Source organism: Perissodus microlepis, chromosome 17, assembly GCF_051167445.1.
Source record: "Perissodus microlepis isolate ML-2025 ecotype Zambia chromosome 17, ASM5116744v1, whole genome shotgun sequence".
Taxonomy (NCBI): Eukaryota; Metazoa; Chordata; class Actinopteri; order Cichliformes; family Cichlidae; genus Perissodus; species Perissodus microlepis.
This window is the reverse complement of record NC_140477.1, coordinates 16,833,135-16,850,048: the sequence shown is the minus strand read 5'-3', so window position 1 is coordinate 16,850,048 and position 16,914 is coordinate 16,833,135. Positions and strand designations below refer to the sequence as shown.

At 40.6% G+C, this 16,914-nt stretch overlaps 2 protein-coding genes across 2 annotated transcripts in view; both read left to right on the top strand.

Moving 5' to 3' along the window:
- Positions 1-1,637: 1,637 nt before the first annotated feature.
- klhl42 (kelch-like family, member 42) lies at positions 1,638-7,693 on the top strand. Its single transcript, XM_084910780.1, has 3 exons — positions 1,638-2,805; positions 2,879-3,072; positions 5,295-7,693. Exons 1-3 carry the CDS (start codon positions 2,042-2,044, stop codon positions 5,747-5,749), a joined length of 1,413 nt encoding a protein of 470 aa, XP_084766906.1. The 5' UTR covers positions 1,638-2,041; the 3' UTR covers positions 5,750-7,693.
- A 1,976-nt stretch (positions 7,694-9,669) lies between these two features.
- The window catches only part of nrip2 (nuclear receptor interacting protein 2), a 44,752-nt gene continuing 37,507 nt past the window's right edge, over positions 9,670-16,914 (top strand). Inside the window, exon 1 of the mRNA XM_084909560.1 lies at positions 9,670-10,559. Within this exon, the coding sequence (XP_084765686.1) occupies positions 10,404-10,559 (156 nt within the window). The 5' untranslated portion in view covers positions 9,670-10,403. The remainder of the gene's footprint in view (positions 10,560-16,914) is intronic.

Below are 16,914 nucleotides of genomic sequence, written 5' to 3'. Positions count from 1 at the left end.
GTTGTACCTAAAAATAAAGCACCTTGTAACATGGGTCCAACATTTTTAAAACTGAATTTCATCCTGTCTGCATTTATTTTTTTATTCTACATAAACTCCGATTTGGCGATGGTGAGATGTCCTAAAATTGCTTTATTTTTCTAATGTTTACACATAGACCATATTATAACATAACCTGTTCACTTTATTATTCACAAAAAAGGCAGATTAATGATTTTTAATCTCCTTTTGTACATCAGCTTACAGACTAGATGGTGTTACCTCACTCTTTCTGCAATTTAAAAGGCGTTTGATAAATATTATTTCCTCAGTCTCTTCAGCACATGTAGTCGGACTTGCATATGAATACTCATAATGCAACAAATCAGGAGATTATGTTTTCTTATTTTCAGTTGTTAAGTGTGATTGCACAGTGTTTGTTCATTTGTGAAGCCATTTATTTGCTATGCAACTGTTATAATGAGTAGTGTCACAATCCTTTTGATGTTTACCCTTAAGTGTAACAGAATTCAATGGATCTGTGACAATGGGGGGAAAAAATCCCCCAAACCCCAAAGCATAGTAACATCAGTGACACAATAAACCACCCAGGGATTGGGTGGAATTGATTTAGACATACAAACACAGGATTAATACCACTACTACTACTACTACTAATAATAATAATTATTATTATTATAAATCTTCATGAAGAGCTTTTGATAAAGTTTTTTTTTCTGTTAATGGTTAACGGTGGTGTTAGTTAGTTGTAACAGCTCTGTTGTGATTCATCATCAAGGTGACACCAGTGACAACTTCTATAAAAAAAAAAAAATTCTAAACCTGTAGGGCATCAAACCACATGTTGTCAGTCTTGTTTTTCTCACAAATTTTCTTTCTTCTTTCTTTTTCAGTTCTCTAACAACTTCAACTAAAAGCTTCATATGAAATTATGATATAAAAAAGAAAAGGTCTGAAAAGAGATACTGGACTCGCCACACCAATTTTTTGCAGCGCTTCACGAAACATGTTACAGGAAGTCATTAGATGTCGGCACCGCGGTGTTTTCCTTCAAAATAAAAGGCTTTTCTTAATCAGCAACGCCAGCGACACAACTCCAGGGTGCTTTAGTGCTTCATAGACTCAAGGGTTAGTGTTAAATGACCTAATAAGTGGAAATCATTCTTCTGTAAATATGTACAAGAACTGGACTGAAAATGATTAAAAAAGCAGCCAATGTCCAAAGAAAAACTTTGAAAGATATTCAGAAATCCTGGAGAACTGCTGCTCAAGCCCACTTTAAAAATGACAAGAAAGTCTGGTTCCTTGGAACCAAAATATGAAGAAATTATGGTCAAGCTGAGGTGACCACAGCCAATAGCATCTCTGACAAAACCCCAAATTAAATTTTATTTAATTAAAAAACCTAAATAAATAATAACAACTAACTAATCAAAATTAGCCAAACCAAATAAAATAAGTAAATAGAAATAAATAAATAAACAATCACAAAAATAAATAGACTAATCAAAAAGGGGATCAAATATTTAACATACTCTTATCATTTATTCAAACCATGTTATGTAATTCTAATAACGACCTGCTGGGGGCAGTAAGGTGTCTTCGATACGCCTAATCTGCCAATAATTCCAATGGAAGAAGAAGACGCACATGATGTAGGGTGCAGAATCAAAACAGTTAAATTTGACAGCTCGACATTGTCCCTCACAAGGAAAATGTTATGAAAACGTTCCTGGCAGGCTGAGAAACAAACCGTGATATTCAACCAACATTTTCAGAAAGTGGGGCCGAGTTGTGGAGGAATGCCATCACGGGGAAAAGCTTCTTTTGGCCGGTTTATCCGGGAGCGGTTGCAGCGCCTCTACAGCTAGCTGATTAGCTTCCCAGCTCCATGGCGATCTACGGGCTGAACATTACCATATATAGACCGGGCACGGAGCTCCCTGGCCGGTGAAATGTAAACGGCGACGGGCTCGGGAGACTGAGAAAGGGAAAGCAAAGACAAAACTCAGCTTGAGAGACCAAAACCACCATCTTCACCATGTCATCCGAGCAGATCATCGCCATCATCATGGATGACAAAACCTACCAGGTGAATAAAAAGAAGCTGATCGAGAAGAGCGACTACTTCCGAGCTCTGTACAGCTCGGGGATGAGGGAGTCCACGGAGGACTCGGTGCAGCTGCAAGGACTCAGCGTCCTGGGCTTGGAGCTGGTCCTGGAGTTCATCAACACCTCCAAAGTCCAGGTAGTTAACGAGACTCTGGAGGACCTGATCGAGACCGCCTCCTTTCTCCAGGTCACCTCCATCCTTAAGCTCCTCACTTCGGAGATCCGGCTGGAGAACTGCGTGGAGCTGTACAGCCTCTCCGAGGTGTATGGGACTCACGACCTGCGTACCGCTTGCCTCAAATACATGACCTGCTACTACCACCCCATGCTGAGGCGGCCGGAGTTCAGCAGCCTGGCCTCTGCTGTCAGGGACCAAGTCAAGGAGATGCGCATGAATGGCACTGCCACCCTGGTGGCCATCGGAGACTTCACCAGCCTGTCCCTGGACGTTCCGGATCAGGATGAGCCCTGGTCCATGCTGAGGTATGGAGAGGTGGAGCAGCGCTGGAAGCCCCTCGCCAACAACCTCCCTCCAGATATGATCAACGTCAGGGGGTATGGGTCGGCCATCCTCGATAACTACTTGTTCATAGTTGGCGGGTACAGGATGACGAGTCAGGAGATCTCTGCTGTGCACTGCTACAACCCCTGCAGGAACGAGTGGAACCAGGTGGCGCCACTCAACCAGAAGAGGTAACACGAGTCCCCCCTTGGTCCCCATTGGTTGCCTTGCATTGCGTTTCAGTCAGTGATTCTTCTCATGCAGGTCCAACTTCAAGCTGCTGGCCGTACAGGGAAAGCTGTACGCTGTGGGAGGCCAGTGTCTGGGCACAGTGGAGTGTTACAGCCCTGAGCAGGACTGGTGGACCTGCGTCTCCTCGATGCCCGACCCGCTGGCTGAGTTCTCTGCCTGTGAGTGCCAGGGTATGATCTACGTCATGGGTGGATACACTGCGAGAGGTGTGTGTACAGGAGCTACAGCAGCATATACACTAACACGCCAACACAGTCCGACAACAGTTTGGAGAGTAACTGTGAATTTTCATCTAGTGATTCTTTCTCCTTGACATGAACGTGTTTTTGTTTTTTTAAGGAGCAAAAAAAGCCCACATTTAGAGGTTGAAGGTGACATGAATCATTTCACAGCAGAAACCACAGTGCGAGATAACCTGAGTAAATACAAAATGCAGTCTTTAAAAGATAATTTCATTTATTAAGAGAAAAAAGTTATCCAAATCTACCTGCCCTGTGTGAAAAAGTAAATACTCCTCTTGTTAACTCATAGATTAATTGTGATTAATCATATTTTTTTAGCCACACCCAATCCTGACTACTACTTTTTCATGGCACTGTAGTTATAACTCCTCCAAAAAGCCTCTGAGAAATGAAGGGAAAAAACAGAACTTAATTCCACAGAGTAAAAACTTCCCTGATGGCTGTATTGTATTTTCAGCCTCTGGTTAGTCTCAACAGATGTTTGTATCTCACGGTGATTCTGTTGGAGAAGACTTCCTGTTAAAAGGAGTTCTTCCTCCCTGCTGTCGCCATGTGCTGCTCATAAGGGATCATCTGTTTTTTACTTTTAGTGTCAGGTAACTGTAACGCTCATATCAAGGCAGTTTATAGTGTAAAGACAGTAAACATTTTCCTGATACGTTTTACTGAAAACATCAAGATGTCTGTTTTGTTAAGTTTAATTGTCACAAGGGGAAAAAATTAGGCTTAAAATAAGAGAAGCGAGAGAAGAGGAACAAACAGAACACAGATACCCAGGACAGTGTCTTTTCCTTATACTGTGAGGTGACTAAGTAAAAGTGAGTTAAACTGAAAATGACTTTGTGTGAATTCAGATTTTCTTGTTGTTGTATTGTTGCACTTCCTCTCAGCTGTGGTGTTTGGCACGTTGTCCTTGTGTTGTTTTGTCACTGTTGACAGTTTGAAGTAGATGTTTTACATACCGTTAATGCAGAAGTGCATCCATCCCTTTCTTTGTTTTCCGTTCCTCACCATAAAGGATTTGTGATTATCCAAATCTGATCGCGTTTCCACACTGCAGCTTCTTCTGGTGATTTGTTAATAACAAAGTCTGAACAATCCAGCTTCACCCTCCTCTTTGACTCTAATGGGACCACAGTTTACAAAACAAACATCATGTGCTTTGCAGCCATAAACTCATCAGCAAAGTGTTTACTGAGTTAATACTAAGAGGGAGCCGAGGACCTTTTCTCATGCACTTCTGTACAATGTAACCATCTGCCCCCTGCTGGCTGTTAGAGACGCAGGCTTTGCTGCACCCACCAGACGTTTTTGGATCTTTTTTACCTACAGCTGTTTATATTCTCAGATTCAGTTCCTCTTGAGCTGCAGTTTATTTTTCTCAAACAAAATTAGATCACTTTTTTACCCCCTTTTAAAAAAAAACACTCTTAAGGCATTCGTTAGAACCATTTTGTCCATGTCACATTTTAGTGCCCAATGAGAATTTTAAGTAAAGTAAAAAATAATAAATACAATAAGCAAAAAGACAAAAATATAATTGAAATGAGAAATCACACAAAAAGTTATTAAACTTTTACAGTAAAAGCATGGACTGCTCATGCACCTTAAGGTAGTTACTACACACCCAGACTGATCTCTGAATTACTCATTATTTCTATATTGAGTAATTTATTTATTTATATAAGATTTTGGTAGTTTGGATCCTTCATATTTGGGTCTACTGAGCTGCTCCTGCTTCTTATAATCCTATAAACTCTTCATTTTAATGTGCATTTATCCCTTTACCAGTCAGCAACATATCGTTTATAATCAGGACACCTTGTCCCGGATTATCTCTTATATAACCTTAATTATAAGGGATTTAGCACTGCTGGGTGAACAGGATATCAAAGCGGTTATTGCTTCCATATTTGGGTTTTTGTTTAAATAAGATGAGCAACTTCAATGCATCTCCTAGGTTGTAGGAGATTTTATAAGATTTAAAAACTATTCTTTATTTTATTATCGGTTTGTTTATGTTGGAGCACATTCTTACATTTCTCTTTGTTAATTATTCAGTCATTCCGTGTTTTTTTTTTTTTTATTTATTTATTTTTATTTTATTTTGGGCTTTCTCATATTAAATATGTAACAATTACTCTCGTAAAGTTTTTTTTTTTTCTTCTTCCCATTACACCGGACAGAGAGGAACACAAACATCCTCCGATACTGCTCCATCTCTGACACCTGGACGGCGTTCCGATCCTGCCCAGCTCACATCCGGAAGCAGCAGATGCTCTCCGTGGAGGACACCATCTACCTGGTGGGTGGCTACACCCACGAGCTGGACACGGGGCTGCGGCGGCGACGTCCCAGCCAAACGGAGGACGTGCTGACGGTGCAGTCGTACAACGTCACCACGGGGGAGTGGCTCCAGCTGAAGGAGAACACGTCCAAGTCGGGACTGAACCTGACGTGCACGCTGCACAACGACGGCATCTACATTATGAGCCGGGACGTCAGCCTGCCCACCAGCCTGGAACACCGCGTTTTTCTCAAATATAACATTTTCTCAGACGCTTGGGAGGCCTTCAGGCGCTTCCCGGCTCTGGGACAGAACATGCTGCTCTGCTCACTTTACCTTCCTAATGTGCTGTGACACGCAGAGCGTCGGGAAAGCTCGAGCACTGTTAACAGACCAATTATTGTTGCACTCATTGGGGATCTGTGGCGTCAGGGTGTGGTTGGCAGTTTGAACGCCTCGTGACCGCCGTGCCTCGGATTTAAAAACTTGAAAAACGTGCACTACACTAAAGATACTGCTGTGGATGCAAATGGAAAAGCTATAATCACAAGTGTGGCCCAAAGCATCATCAGAGGTAGCACCAGTTTGTGCCTCTCATGTGTTAAAGTCAGCAGTCACCATTAAATAATCACCAGGTGAAGTTTAGAAAACACAGAACCAGCTGGTTTTGCCTTTTGAAGGCATTTCCACAACCCTCAAAAAGTCTCCTCTGACCATCTGGATGAGCATATGATGGTTGGATTGCAGATTTGAAAGGTGGAGGAACAGCATACATATGGTCAAAAGAGAAAAACATTTCCAATTCAAATAGTGTAAATTATATCACCTACAGAGCTTTAACAACCTCTTTGTGTGACGCAGCATGTGAAAACCAATCTGAAGTCCAAATTTCAAAACTTCTTGTTTAACATGCAAAATATTCATTTTTGTTTCTATGAATTTCTTTCAGAGAGACTAAAAAGTCTGCAGCATCACTGTGGGGATGAGTTTTCCCTATCTTTGTAGACTGTGAAGTTAAAATGAATTTTTGAAAAACTGGAAATTAATTTTGCGCACAGCCTGGATCCTGCATATTTTTCACATGCTGTGTTACTCTTTAACCTTTACAGCGCGACATTTCTGTCCACAATCTTTCCAAAAACCATTTAACAAAAACACTGAGAAAATAAACTGAAAGAAAATATTAAATACAGCTTAATTAAAAACTAGAATAATAAAAAAGAAACTAATTAGTTTTAATTCTTTTTTTTTTAATTTAAAATTTTTGTTTCTTTTTTTTTTTTTTTCTTCAGTTTTTCATGTTTTAATTTATTACTACATGGAGGATATTTAGCAGGTCCCAGGCTTAACAAAATTCAGAATAATCATTATAATAAAAACATTTTTTGGAAGCAGCTGACTCAGTAAGCACAGACCGCAAACACTAAAACTACTGACAGTTTCTTTATATTTTTATTTTGGTTGATTTTTTTTAATTTACAAAAAACTTTTTATTCGTTTTATTTATTTTCTTTCTGTCTACTTTATTTTATTTTATTTAACTAAAATATTTCAGCACCCAGACTTTTCAGGCGATTTGAAAACCCCTCCGCCTTTGAAATGAGACATGACACTCCGAGTTAGGCTCTGTGCAGATCTCCTGCCTGCCACTGTTTTGTCTTAAGCAGACTTAAAACGCACTTTTCTACTTTTACATCCACGACCATACAAAACATGAGAGGCACTGACGAGGGCTGCATAACGGCATGCTTTCAAATCTAACGGCCACGTTATTCCTGATGTTTACACTCCATTGGCATCAAAGTTTAACATAACACAGCACAACACACTACAAACCTTAAAAAAAATCTCAGAAACAACATGCATTAATGCTCTGCACATGGCAGGTAATCATAACGTGGCTTTGGTTTTACACTGCCAGTCGTACAAGGATCAGAAGTTCTTTCAGAGGGAGCTTCATGTGTTGTATGAACACTTGCATAGTCTTACTCTTCAGAGAGACACTAAGAAAAGCTTAAAGCGCGATTCCATGAACTGATGCACACGTGCCTTCTGCAAGGATAAAAACAGAAAAAAAGCACAAGATGCAGGACTCTGTTACATTTCCAGCAACCGACCAATATTGCTGTGTTTACTTTCTGATTTTTGCTGAAGCAGGTTTTGTTTTCATTTCTGCGATGAATGGAGGGACGGGTGCAGGTTTGAGAAGTGAGTCTGAAACTGCTGCAGTGGTTGTTTGACAGTTTGGACATTTAAGTCATGACCAATAAAGGTGAAATTCAGGGGTCTGTTCCAGTGTCTTCTGTTTGCTAAATGCTATCCTACTAATCAGATATACACACACACACACACACACACACACACACACACACACACACACACACACACACAAACAACGGAGAGTGTGGTTTGTACATTCACTGGTTCCATTTCAGCCAGAGACACAAATCCCTCATCTGGCTATAAAATTCAGACGTGCTGAGCTACCCGCTGTGGTGACCCATTGTGACTAGGGAACAGCCAAAAGTAGCTTATTTTCAACCGGCAGAAAGGACTGACTGTTTTTAACTCTGATAATCTATGATGTGACATCCTACCAAAATATCTTTTCCACTTTCTGGGAACATGACCCTGGAGAAAGTTCTGCCTCTGAGGGTCACCCTGCTCCATTCCTTCCCAGGAAAAGTTGGCACAAATGCCTGGCCTGCAAGTGCATTTGCTCCTAATTTGAGACTTCATTCATTGTCCATGAATTAAGGGTTTCTGTGATATTATTTCCATCTTATATTAATTTGTTTACCCATTTGTGAAATATTAAACCTCAAATCAACAGAAAGATCATTTTTAGCTCACCTTTACTAGTATGTCTACTATCACAAGTCACCTATTTTGGCTTTTTCAATTAATTCAACAGTGTTTCTACAATTCTAACAAACTAGAAAGTTAATATTTGGTATATTCTTCAGCACAGCCTGAACTTTCTTGGCAACTTTTAAATTATTTCAATAGCCTTTCAGTATAAATCTCCTGGCTTCTTGAAAGACATTCAAAACTCTTCCTATGTCGGCTGCCTTTAGATAATCCCACACTGCTTTATAACGTTGAGGTCTGGGGAGGCTAGTATAAGACTGATAGTGCTCCAATGTGTGTTTCTCTTTCCAGGTATGCTTTAAATGTATTGACAGCGTGCTTTAGATCATTGTCATGCTGAAAAATGAAGCCAGCGCCACTCAAAACCTTTCCCGATGGTTTTATTTGGTGGTGCAAACACTGTTGGTACTTTTCTGTGTTAATAATTCCATCAATTTTGACAAGATCCCCAACACCACCAGTTGAAATGCATCTCCAAACCATGACAGAGCCTCAATGTTTTACAGATGGCTCTAAAAACTCATTGTTACCTCTCTCCTAACCTCATCTGTACATACTGATGATGATTTGAACCAATTATACCTCAGACATTTCTCCCGGCAGCCACCCTTCCACCGAGGCCATTTCTGATGATGCTTCAGTGAACAGTAGATAATCACTTGAAGGGTCAGATGCAACTCTAATTTCATTGTCAGGTCTTTGATCTATTTTTTCATTTTGCTTAAGGACATGACTTTCAGTTACTGTTCATCTGCTGTGCCTTAAGATACAAAATTAATATTGGTTCTTCGCTAAGTTGTCCAACTGTAACACAGGACATGTACAGTACAAAGGAAAAAAAACAGATTCTTTTGAATAATGGCTGGTTGTGCCTCAGCGCTTGTCTTGCATTGCCATTGTAATTGACCCAGAGATAACGTGGAAGGGCTTACGTGTTTTATGATTTAGCGGTTTCAAAACCTTTCTTTACTGATAGAAAAGATGCACGTTAGGCGGAAAAACTCAACCAGCAGATGGCAGCACACAAACATCAAATCCCTCGGCAGTATTTTCCACTTCACCTTCACAAGGACTCCCTCTGCCAGATGAAAATTATACACTTTAAAAAAGCAGTCTTTATATATATATATATATATATATATATATATGAACACGCACCCTCTGCAAGGATACACTCATTAAACGCTGTGACTGATAAATGAGAAGCCATACTACACTTCAAGGAAACCCTCCACACCTCCAGGCCAAATCACCACTGCTGTATAAAAATGTGTCATTGCGTAGAGGTCATGATAAACGGGATATTTATAGCTTTTGGTGGTGTGGATGGATGGAAAGGAGAAAATGGATTCTTTAATTCAGGCGGGAAGGAAATCAATTGTTGCCATTGGTGGTGCAGATTGATCCCCTGTTTGGGGTCGGACCACAGCGAGCTCTTGCACCTACACAGCGGGGGGCTACCGCTGTTGAGCTCAGGGGGACTGATGCTGCAAACTGTGTCGGGCTCAGAAGCAACACACAGGAGTGACAGACTGTGCATGTGGGTGGCTGTGCCAGTTTAAAAGACTAGACGAGGCAGAGAAATGCTTACTGTGATGGTTAAGAATGTGGTTACAGATTAGCAGGGGAGCGGTGAGGTCTGATGTACAAAGAGTCAGCTGGGAAAATATGCTCAGTGTTTGGGGGTGAGGGAAAGAGGAAGGCTGAGAGGAGAGAGAGAGAAACACTACCGAAGGCAGAGATGTATATGTGTGAGAGAGAGAGAGAGCGATACAAGGACAGACAGCTCTGAGGGGAGGGGAGGAAACACTTACACAGACTCTGTCACACCTTCCACACAGCCTCGCAGCCTCTGTGAGAGACTCAGCAGATCTTGACGTTGTGAGGAAAGATGCACATGAGAGGAGCAGGACAATAGCTCCTGGGAGAAATACATGCTCAGGACTATACAGCAGCATTTCAGAGAGAGCAACAGAGGCAACGTTTAGAGGTTTATTCTGCTGCTGAGGACCTTAAAGAGGACAAGAGCTTTACGTTCCTTGGAGGGGTTTCTCCTCTTCTGCTGCCGCCGTGAGGTTACAGTCTCCGTGCTCCCGTGCACAGCATCAGAAAGAACTGGTTTTAATAGCCTGAGACAATGAGCGAGGCGAAAAAAGGAGAGATAGCAATCCGGGATAAAGCCATCCTGCACCAGCAGAGGCGTCTGAAGCAGGCCACCCAGTTCACACACAAGGACTCTGCTGACCTCCTGCCCCTGGATGGTCTGAAGAGACTGGGCACATCTAAAGACTTGGTGAGTGAGCTGCATGAGTGTCTAAACTCAATTGGAGAGGCGGTGATGTGCATGCAGGTGCTTGGCAGCTGTCAAAGGTCTGCAGTGAGCAGATTAATTTGCCATAACCTGCTGATGACCTAACCCACACTTTGACTCAGCTGCAACAGTTTGGGTTGGGATTTTGTGATGTAATGTGATTATGTTGTTTGTGTTCTGTGTTCGACTTGAATACAGTTTCCCTTGTCGATTATGGCCAATGATTGTTGTGTAATTTGATGGCATTTCATTGGCTGGAAACAAACCTACAGGCCTATGATGGCTGTACCAACAACACTATATGGTGTAGAAGGGTGTGCCGAGACACCCAAGAAAGAGTCAGTGGAAGTTTAAGGATGTTGTAGATAGAGCTGGTGAAATAAAGAAATCGTTTGAAGGTTGCCAGGCTATTCCTTGCTTTGCACAAAAAAACTGTACAGCAAGCAAAAAATTGGCTTAAACTACCAATTACGAATAAATATAACTACGAATAAGGTCCCTGCTCCTTTATGTTAAGGAGCCAGTTGAGGTGGTTGGTGCATCTGGTTAGAGGAAGGATTCCTCCCTTACGAGGTTTTCTGGGCATGCACAATTGGGAAGAAAACCCCAGGGTAGAATCAGAATGCACCGGAGAGATTATATGTCTTGTCTGTCCTGGGAACACCTCAGGATCTCCCAGTAGGAAGTGGAAAGTGTGGCTGCTTAGCCTCCTGCCTCACAATGGAAGACGATGGATGGATATCGAGTTTGCTGTCAAGTAGAACGTACAGCTACACTCACCATGTAAGACAGTGAGGCTCTCTGACCGCAGTGATTTCACAGCCAAATGAAATGACAGTAAGAGGTTTTACTGGAAAAAACAAAGATAATTTTGCTGCTTTAATTTTTAGGTACCACCTTAACTGCACTGTAACTGGACTCTAACTTATCAGAATTAAATGACAAAAAAGTAACAGCCAGAAAACATCAGATATAATTTACCATTGTAGATACAGGATGGATTCATCCAGTCATCCTGAATCAAACATGTACATGTTTGTGCCTTCCGGAGGATCCCTAATTGAATTATATAAATAATATAATAGCTTGCAGTGAGGTATAACCTGTCTAAGAAACTTGGGCTTGAGTTTTGGTGAATGTAATTTTAGCATTCTGACGACTGCACCCATGCTAGCACTCCACACTCTTTTCCAAATATGGTATCTTCTGGCTGTGAAACGCAATACTCAAAACAATACTTCACTGAGGCTTTGCAATTTGGAGTCCATGGCCAGTCGGTCTTGGCATGGTCGTAATGTCATCTTTTATTTACAGGCTTTGTATGCCACCTTGGTCACGTTTTGCTCGCTCTGCAAACACTAAAGCCTGCATTTAACATTTTTAACGTATGCAGCAGTGTTTCTTAAGACCCGATGGAGCTAATCACTTCACTGCCACTTTGACAGCCATTATTCTCTCCACTGTTGATTAATTATTTGGATTAACTGTGAAAAAAGTTACATTTCCATCCCTGAGTCCAAAATTACATCCTTTTCTATAATATCAGACCAGCCTCCAAAACCACTTTATAACAATATAAAATGGAGAAAAGCTGCAAATCCTCTTGTTACTGCATGGCCATTAAGTGTAACCTCTAAAATAAAGATTCATAAAACATTCACAGTCGTGCACTCTGCATACAGAGAGGGGAACGTCTTGTCAAAGGAGTTTACAGTTCACCGAGCAGGCCTCTCAAATAGAGACTGAAGTTAGTGCACACTTGGAAACAGACACACACTTTAAGGGTTGACATACAGGATGAAAGACAGCCCTGCAAGTAAAGTGGGGCAAGTCTGACCTGCTCACTTCCTCTTCCCCCAGAAACCTCACTAAACTGAAGTTGTTATGTACACTCTGGAGGAACTCCCTGTAATAATCTCAGCAATTTATTACTCAAGCTCTCCTCTGACACAGTTCTGGTTTGATGGCGGCAGCTTCGCAGATTCCCCAGAGCTCTCTGAGAACCTGAGCACAGTCACGCTGGCACAGGAAAGCAGCTCTGGCAGCGCTCTGTGATCTGCGGATATCACGCTGCGATGCATTTACGTCTGCCAGATTTTAATACCAACATTTGCTGCTAGAAAAACATTCCTCCCCCCTTCTCCTCTGTCTCCACTGAGCTGCTTCATTACAATCCAGTGATGTAGATGTGTTTCCACTGGCCTTCTTTCTTTCTTCACCCAGTGTCTGAGAAATACACATCATTTCAATGAGCTACAATAACAAATACTGGAAGGACGCATGCTGTGATTTTATTTATTAACTAACATTTAGCTTTTCTTCAGCTAGCTCAAAAACTGTTGATCCGATTCGCTTCAAACCTGGCGGATATTTAGCTAAGGACTAGAGTAAGTGCATAGTTAAGTTTGAGTTAATTTGCATAAACGGTGCTCATATTTTGGCTAAACATTGCTCTTTGTTACACTGGCTGCTGCCTGCTCCACTCTGTTTGTAGAGCGTGCTGCACACATACAGACAGAGTCTTGTTAATTTGGCTTTTTGAGGATATTTATTTACATCAATGCATTCCCAATCTTCTTAACCACACATTTAAGTCCCAAACTCTAACCTAGAACCAATTCCACCTTTAACCCTCCAACCAGGCCTTCAAAAGCGAAAAAAGCCATCCAAGATGTTTTAGATTTTACAAAATCACCCAGATGGTCTAAAACTCTCTTAAAGACAGCTGGACATGTTTCCAACTTATTTTATTCTGTGTCAGGACCATATGACTAATAGTATGATCTCAGATGACTAATCTGTGTGCATCATCACCTCTGTTTGTAGATACTGTGGTGGTCTATAAGGTCCCATTTTAAAGCCTCAAGATAAGCTTTTTTTCCCCAGATGTGGTAATGAGTGGCAGATGTGACAATGAATGGATAATTCTCATTTCTTAAATTTAGAATAACCAAAATTTACAAAGTGGACTAAATATATTATTCATTATGATCCAAAAAATGAGTGACTGAGCCCATAAACTAATAAAGTGTTCACCAGCAGATGTCTATATGAGCATAAGATATTTTTGCAACTACAGCTATATTTAAAATAGAAAGCAAGCTTAAAGCACTTCTATGTAGACTTCTGTAATGAAACTCCTCTTTTATCTACACATGTATAAAAAGGTCTTCTTCCTGTCCTTATCATATACCCTGCACGACTGCTGCTTAGGCCTCAGCCACACAGGCTCAGAGGCTGGTTGGCAACTTCACAACAACTTCCAATTGCTAAGAAAAAGCATAAAAAATGATATAGTAATTAAATAGTTTTCTCTAACCAATCGGTGAGTGTTTGCTGGGTGAAATTGGTCACAAAGAGCGTGCTGCACCAAAAACCTCCTTGTGATTGCTTTGGTTCCTAAAAAGTTCCCTGTAGTCTGCATAGAAGACGTGAAGATGAGCATGCAAACACTTGCTAACTAGTAGCCACCACGAGGTAGTAAAACCTGAAAAGGTTTGATGCAAACCAGAAACGCAGCCGTCTCCCATGCAAACGACAGATGATTGCGGAAATCTTTTAGCGACCAAAGTAATCACAAGGTGGTTTTCAGTGCGGCACCGTGTATCAGCCAGCCAGCAACCACTCACTTAATGGTCAGGAAATTCAGATTTTCCCTAGCAACTAGAGGTTGCCAGGTGGTCGACATAGTCCAAAAAGAAGTGAAGAGAGCGGTCATAGAGGAACTCAAGTTTAATAGTCAGATCAAAGATGACTTCTTCATAGAAGCAGTAACAAATATAACAAAGAGAAGTGTATATTTCTCTGATAGTGATTGTAAACATACATGGCAGACTCAGTGGCATTTTGATCATCTTTATTTTACCGGTTGCCGTACACACACACACACACACACACACACACACACACACACACACACACACACACACACACACACACACACACAGAGCTGCAGCTCTCCCGCTGCCAGCTCAACATAACAACAACCACATTCGCCAAAAACTCTAAACTTTTAAGCCGGCGAGGTGTGATTGCAGATGCCGCTCAGGTGGGTCAATCGCACCTGCAGCAGCAGTGATGTAAACACAAATGTCATCAATATTTTTAATCCAAATCAGCTATGATTCCTTTGAAACTATAGCAGTGACAAGCTTTTCCGTACACGTGTAGATTTAACTGGGTTTCTGGTTCGGATCATTCACACAGGTGCTTGTTTCTCTGCGTAACACTTGGCCTAACATTCACGCACACTCTGCACATCAAAGATAGTGGACTGATGGTTCGAACCACCAACCTTCTGATTATTAGATGACCCACTCGAAATGTTACTGTTTTCTTTTTGTAACAAAAATGGCAAAATTGGGGTCCGTCGCTGTGTGAGCTGTTTTTCACATTCATGTGCCCACTTTGGCCACAGTAATTCATCTGCTTATAAAAAGCCAGATCCTGAGTTCCTCATAAATGCTGTCTTCATCATATAGATTAAATATTAACTAAAGAGCATGATTTTTTCCCTCCACATCACCAAGTATTTGTCATGTAATCTAGGATGATGAACATAGCAAACATTGACATATTAACTTTGTCATTGTGAACATGCTGACATTAGCATTCAGGTCAAAGCCTCGCTGCGCTTCACTGAGCTTCTAGGCTCATTGTTCCAGAGCCTCTTTGGCAGCTGAAAAGAGTCCATTACAAGCATGCATCTGAACATTATAAAAGATAAAATCAGAAAAACAAAAACTCTATAAAACACTATTAGAATTTAATGAGCAAGTTATCCATTTGCAGCCTGCGATTCCACATCTGCAGGGGCCTGAAAACACTCTTATCACAATACCAATTATCTTCTCCTTAAAGACAGAACCAAGCTCATCTCAACACTTATCCGAAATGCAATCTGTAGCACAGACATGGCCAGGGGGGACCACGCTGCAATTAGCATGACATCGAAGTGATTTCTGATGTGAGAGTAGCTCCAGGAAAACTGAGGAGGGAGCTGAAATTGCCAGCAGTCCTCCACCGTGCCTGTACATCCTCCCCGCAGTCGGGCGTGTACTCACTCAGGCTCCGAATGAACGCACTATAAATAAATTAAAAGGAAGGCATGATGTGTTTCTGAGGACAAAAAGATGAGGTCATGTGGGTTCAGCTGTCAGATCTGCTTGTTTGTCTGCAAAGCTGTCTGCCTTTTCTATTTTCCAGACTTTTTATCCTGGTATTTTTAAACCTAATTTAAGGATAATTGTAACAATAAATTAACATATATGTTGTTCCTTCTCTGGAAAATTCTAATAAAAAAAAAAAAAAATTTTCTAAAGGCCACAGTGCCGTTAATTTAGAAATTTAGACTTAAACATGAAGTGAGAATAGTTTTGATAATACCAGAACATTTATGAAAAAATCCTGTTTCTACTCATTTTCACAATTATTTTTTTATTTTGTATAATTTGAAGGTGTCACCTTTTTCAGACATTTTGTAAACTAACAAGTCAATTCCCAGAGAAATATGAAAACAGCCATTACCTGTAGCCCTAACCATGTTCCTGTTGTTTAAATTAATATTATGACAGTGTGGAAATGCTTTTATTAACATTTTTAGGTCAGAAGATTGATAGAAATCATTGAAATTACTGAAATCTGAAAAACAGTTATTTTGTTTGAGATTTCATATGGGAGCTATTTCTTAACATAAACCCCACAGCGCTACATCAAGAAAAGGAAGTTTGTTTCTGTCACTAAAAAACACCTTTTTGCCATCCATGAGTCAAAATTTCAAGTTCCAAGTTCTTAAAAGTTCTGCAAACTCAAATATCTGAAACAATAACTTGAAAGTTTGATTAGTTCTACCCATAAAAAATTGAAACAAGATTCCACAGCTTAGCTGTCTTTTATTTATTTAGCTTTTTGCGCCGCATACACTGTTTTGATTTTGTCGTACATCGTTATAGAAACATTGTACTTGTCTATACACTATACACTGTCAAGTTTTCATGTACTTACTGTATATATAGTAACCAGTTAACAATCTATTATTTATTTCATAACTTATTCCAACATCTTCACATTTCACGTATAAATATAACAATAAATATGCAGTACGTTTTGCTATTGTATTGTCTTGTTGCCTCTTCTGTTCCCTACACTGAGAGCCGTAAAGCTATTTTGACTCTTAGACATTTGTTTTTGACCTTCAGGGGTCCTTTTTTAAAATTTTGGGCAGAGCGACACTGGTTGTATCCTCCTGCTTTTCTTGGCTCTGCTATATTATGCAATGCTTAAGCTACTCATGAGATGAAATTTCAGGATATTCCTGCTTGTTGTTTTGTGTCTTATC